The 5956-nt window shown below is 33.0% G+C and overlaps 1 protein-coding gene across 1 annotated transcript; it reads left to right on the plus strand.

The window, feature by feature from the left end:
• Positions 1-2740: 2740 nt before the first annotated feature.
• On the plus strand, positions 2741-5323 carry LOC127076026 (60S ribosomal protein L5). Its single transcript, XM_051017579.1, has 9 exons — positions 2741-2890; positions 3135-3204; positions 3308-3399; positions 3669-3795; positions 3897-3976; positions 4103-4219; positions 4309-4443; positions 4536-4705; positions 5027-5323. The coding sequence occupies exons 1-9, from the start codon at positions 2888-2890 to the stop codon at positions 5130-5132; spliced, it is 900 nt and encodes a 299-aa protein (XP_050873536.1). The 5' UTR covers positions 2741-2887; the 3' UTR covers positions 5133-5323.
• Positions 5324-5956: the final 633 nt, after the last annotated feature.

Here is a 5956-nt window from a genome sequence, read left to right on the forward strand (position 1 = left end):
TGGGCGAGACAGACAATTTCCAACTTTGTATAAAGAGAGTCTTTAGGTCGTTTTTGTATCTATCTTGAATCTCTTAGACTCTCAGTTGATAGATAGTTATGGCTGAAGAGAAAACTCGTTTTTGGAGAGAGTGAAGCTTAGAAAGCAACAGGTTAGAGTGCTTCTTGAAGATCCGAAGTTGGATTCGTTTCTATCATTGAGAAATCGCGATGAATGCTTGTTCCTCTTCATTTTTCTCTTTGTATCTGACTACTATGTCTATCTAAATCCCTTTCTTGTTGGGATTGGGTGTAAGTTCACTTTTATAGTATGTATTTTTATTAATCATGATGTTATGTATAATCTATTCACGAATATATATCGATGTTATCCTTGTTTACTTGTTTATCTATTTATTTGAACCGTTATGAAGAAATATTCTTTGAATCTAGATCTAGGATAATCATATGTTAGGAGCTAAACACTAGACATATATTTATATTTAACATTCACGTGAGTATCGAATCTTAATGCTCCGTATTATTTGATAGGCTGAGAGATCGTCGATTAAACAATACGGTAGAATTCTCGACAGAAGTTTAGACATGAACTTTGTTGTGAGCGATACATGATGATATTGATAAATTAGTAGATTATGCACAAATGATTGTTAAATTGTATATTTGATCGTTGGATGAAATTCAATCCTGACAAGTTCTCACCTCTCTAAAATTTTATTTTTTTGTCATCTGTTTTATATAACATAACTTTAAACACATTTTTGCAAACATAAGCTTAAAATCTTACTAATTGTTGAACGACATTGATATCACACTAATCCCTGTGGAGACGATAAACAAATACTTAGCCACGATAACACTTATACTACAATCAGACAACAGCCTCCCAACGTGTGCACATATCACCTAAACTGTTCTCGAACATTTGCTTTAGTTTCCAATGCGCATACTCAATCCTAAATAAAAAAATAACAAATCAGTATCCTTAATATTAAAATAACCAAACTATGGCTAAAATCATACATACCTATTAGTCGTGGTGTTGCCCAAATACAACACTTGATTGATCAAAGCTATAACAAGTATATGCCTATAAGGATTCAACCATGTGTCTTTCACATAATCAAAAAATGGTCTAAAAATCCACTAATACGTGATGAAGCTGTTGCAATTGTTTATGATATTACACTTCATCATTAGCCCTTGCAAGTTCATACCATAACTTTTCTATCGACTCTCGCATATCATTCGCAACATACTCTTTGCACTTTGATTTCACATTTTTGTTGATGTGAAATCGACAAAGCAAATTTATTATCCTCGGAAATACTGTTTCAATTGCTTTCATCAAAGACAAGATCTATATTAGTCAAAACCACTTATGGTCATAACTCTTGCTTAGTAAACAACTATTTCAACTTATCCAATATCCAACAAAAATTCTCCGTCTGCTTAGATTCCATATAGGCAAATACAACAACAAATGTTAACCCAGTTGATGTCATGCAAACTACTTCAAACAAATGTTGAATATATTTATTTGTCTCATATATACTATCCATAATAAACACATTAGGAAACATATTCAATAACTTCACTAATTCTGGGTGAGCCTAGAAGATATCTCCCAGACTCATCTTTCTTTTAACTCCAATAAACATAATTTGAATCCTCTACCAGTTTAAACAAATGTTGCATTTTCGTTCTAGGGCCCTTGATGTTTTTATGAATTTTACTCTTATGTTTATATATTTGCGTGATCCAAGTCACATTCTCCCAATCTCGTTCTTTCAATGACAAAAACATGTGTCTTAGTGGAACATGACATTTTGTCAAATCAACAATATGTTATTGTTAATCAACATTAAGTCGACCTAGAAACGAATGACATTCAAATCTACCCGTCAAACCATGGTTGTGAAGTCCACATTGTACATCAATCTTCCAACCAGAACCATATTTTGACGATGTTGACCTAATTTTGAATGGACAACCACATTTCTTATTAGCACTATATGTTACACTATTTCCTTATTTGTATTTTCTACATTTACCATAACCAAATATAACTTTGTCACTTCTTCCTCTCTTGTCAGTTATGGTATCCAAATGAGTTATTATAAGCATCACTTTATTCCTGATTCCAACCTTCATAATCCACCTTGTTGCCTCTTCTCGTGTATCAAGTTTTTCAATAGTTGAGAATATCTCGGTGGTATCTACACATATATGATTTTTATCGCATATCATCAAAGGAATATTCATACCTGTTAAATATAAATGTGAAAAAAGATTAATAAAACTTAAAAAACCATACCAAACTCTTAGAAGGAACAAATCCGATTAGTAAAAAATACATAACGAAACTCTTACACTCAAGTTATCCGGTTAGTAAGAAAATAAATCAAAAAACACATGATAAAGTTATCCGGTTGGATTTTGTGAACCAGACAACTAAGCAACATGTTATTCGATGTGGTAACTATATAAACCGGAAATCATTATTTTAATTTTTCTGATTTAAAAAATAAACATATCAAATGTCTTTACCCCAAGTTATCCGATTCACATATTAGAGCTACACAATAACTTATTCCGGGTGATTTGAACAAATGATGAAAAATAAAAGGATAAATTTGAAATGTTTACAAAATTATTGGGGTAGGAAGATAAGTGTTGGTATAGGTTAAAATTTTCTAATAATGTAGTTTATAGTTTTAATTTGAAATAGCCCAAGTTACATAAGCCTGGACTTCCCCAAAACAGAAGCCCAATCCGTTTTAACCCGACCCACTAAAATCAATGCTTTATAAACAAAACCCTTTCTGTCTAACCCTAGCTCTGGTTATCACTCTCGAATCACTCTTGTGGATCGACCTTCTGCAACAATGGTATTCCCTCGCCGCTTCATTTTTCCATTTTCATTTAGCTTGTATAATCTTCATTTCGTTTCTATCACAGTGTTAATTCCTTTGACCCATTAAATCTGTTTCTCGTTTTTTCATTAGCGCTGAGTGTTATGCTAATAATTCATTCTGATTTGAAATTGAAATGTGTTTTTATATGTATTTGTGTTTGTGATAGATGATTGTAGGAGATTATGTTTAACAGTTTTTCCCGTGTATTACAAAATAGGTTTTTGCCAAGTCTCAGAAGTCGAAGGCTTACTTCAAGAGATACCAAGTCAAGTTTAAGAGAAGGAGAGGTATTTATACTTGTTTGTTTCGCCTTTTATATTTGTTTTTTTTGTATGATTGATGAATTGTAATTATAATATGCTAATGGGTTGTTCGATGATGAATCTGCAGAGGGTAAGACCGATTACCGTGCTCGTATTCGGTTGATCAATCAGGATAAGAATAAGTACAACACTCCAAAGTACCGATTTGTTGTTCGATTTGTATCCTATTGAATTCAATTTGACCTATTGATTTTTTTCTGCTAAAGTAATGGTTTTATGTAATTAAAATCCCATAGGTCCTTAACATAGGTTTAATTAACTAATAGTTATGTTTTCTAATCGACAAATGTTAGTAATTGGTTGTTAGAGGTTATAGTAGCTTACTTGAATCTAGCTTGTCCGAAACCCTAAATCACCCTTTTGATACCATGTAGTTGGTAGTTATTTTTGTTGTTTTCTGTGATTGTAAACCTTAACTTCCGTATTAGACCAACAAAGATATTGTTGCACAAATAGTGTCTGCCAGCATTGCTGGTGATATTGTTCTTGCTGCCGCATATTCGCATGAGCTCCCACACTTTGGTCTTGAAGTAGGTCTTACCAATTATGCTGCAGGTATTTTGTTTGTGAATTATGTTTTACCCTTTTCTTGTGAAATCGTGTCAATCTTTTTCATAGATTGTACTAAGTTTGAATACATGTTAATCTGTGAGCAGCTTATGCCACTGGACTCCTCTTGGCACGTCGGGTTCTCAAGACACTTGAGATGGATGAAGAGTATGAGGGAAATGTTGAGGTGGGTTAAGTTTTTACTGTCTCTCTTGATATTTCAATCTTATACCCCCTTGCGTTGATGTTTCAATTTTGTATGTCTTGTCTTGATATTGCAATTTGCAATCTAACTAGTTTAACCACTTAACAGGCTACTGGAGAGGACTATTCTGTGGAGCCAGCTGATTCTAGGAGGCCATTCCGTGCTCTCCTTGATGTTGGTCTTGTTAAGACCACAACTGGAAACCGTGTCTTTGGTGCTCTGAAGGTACTCAGAATGTCGTGTTGGAATACATGATGTTATTGATATTACCTTGGTTGTTGGTGATTGAGTTTATTAATTGTGATGATTTATAGGGTGCACTGGATGGTGGTTTGGATATTCCTCACAGTGACAAAAGATTTGCTGGTTTTGATAAGGAAAAGAAGGAGCTTGATGCTGAGGTTCACCGCAAATATATCTTTGGTGGACATGTTTCTGCCTATATGAAGGCATGTATAAATATTTCATTTCTACTGTGTTATTTTTTGGTGCAATGCACACTTTTCTAACATCTTTGTAAAACATTTAATATTTTCCGCAGACTTTGATTGAAGATGAACCAGAGAAATATCAGACTCATTTCAGTGAGTATATTAAGAAAGGAATCGAAGCTGATGGACTTGAGGAGCTTTACAAGAAGGTTCATGCTGCCATCCGTGCAGACCCGACCATTAAGAAATCTGAGAAGAAGCCTCCAACACAGCACAAGAGGTAAGTTTTTGTTGTGCTTCTAGAAAGAACTATATTCTAAAACATTTTGTATTGGCATGTTTATATGATTGAGTCTAGGCGAATCAATTGTAGGTCATATAAAGAATCACTTTTTTCCCCAAAGACTGAAATGTCTGTTTTAATGTTTCGTTCAAACTGGAATTTGAGTTTGAAAAAAATGGTTCCATAGTGGTGGAAGCATCTCCAAACTTAGGATTCTTTTACTTTTTATTATGTTTTATATATGATTTGGTAATTTTGTCTTATTATTACATTCTCTGGTGGAAATTCCTTAATTATTGTTTATTATCTTTTGTTTAGATATAATCTGAAGAAGCTTACCTATGAGGAGAGGAGAGCTAAGTTGATTGCTCGCTTGGAAAATCTTAACTCTGCCGTTGATGAAGACGACGAGGATGAAGAGTGAAATCTGTTTGTATGCAGTCAAGAGACAGATATCTAGAACTTTTTAAGAGTTTTTGCACTTAGATCAACATTTTCTTGAAATTTTTTGTTGCCTGCACTACTTGTTTTTCAGGTTAAAATTTTTGATACTTTTATGTTTGCCTATTTCTTGTTAAACTTTTGACTAAGTTGGGTTAATGTGTTTTAACTTAATTCTCTATTGCGCACAAGTTCCTTTTTATTAATCTGTTGGTTTGATAATTCCTTTTCTATTAACTTAATTTGTATGTTATTGATTATGTCATTGAACTCTAATGACATCCATCATACTATAAGTTTTATCTGTCTAAGTTGATGATACTACCTATAAATTAATAAATTTTTTGATAATTCCTTTTCTATTAACTTGATTTGTATGTTATTGATTATGTCATTGAACTCTAATGACATCCATCATACTATAAGTTTTATCTGTCTAAGTTGATGATACTACCTATAAATTAATAAATTTTTTGAGAATATAAGTTGCTAGGTCATTTTTGATAAAAAAAATGAGTAACATGTTTTGAAAAAAGGAATCGTGATAAAACCGGTTTTGAGTAGTGTGCTTACAAACAATAACCAACCCCAGAATCTTGCAACTGAAAAGCAAATCGTAGCTTTATTAATGACGATTGAATGATAATAGATGTGATTGCGTCTCCTGAAATTAAATTCCAGGCGGTGAGGTTTGGTGGAACTGTTAAAATTGCAATGTATTTTACTGCCCATGGTTGCATAATGGATAATGGCTTACCTCTTGCTGCTGGTGTAGTTGAATTTCATGCCCAACTCTTTCCATTGATT

The sequence above is a fragment of the Lathyrus oleraceus genome, chromosome 4, assembly GCF_024323335.1.
Source record: "Lathyrus oleraceus cultivar Zhongwan6 chromosome 4, CAAS_Psat_ZW6_1.0, whole genome shotgun sequence".
Taxonomy (NCBI): Eukaryota; Viridiplantae; Streptophyta; class Magnoliopsida; order Fabales; family Fabaceae; genus Lathyrus; species Lathyrus oleraceus.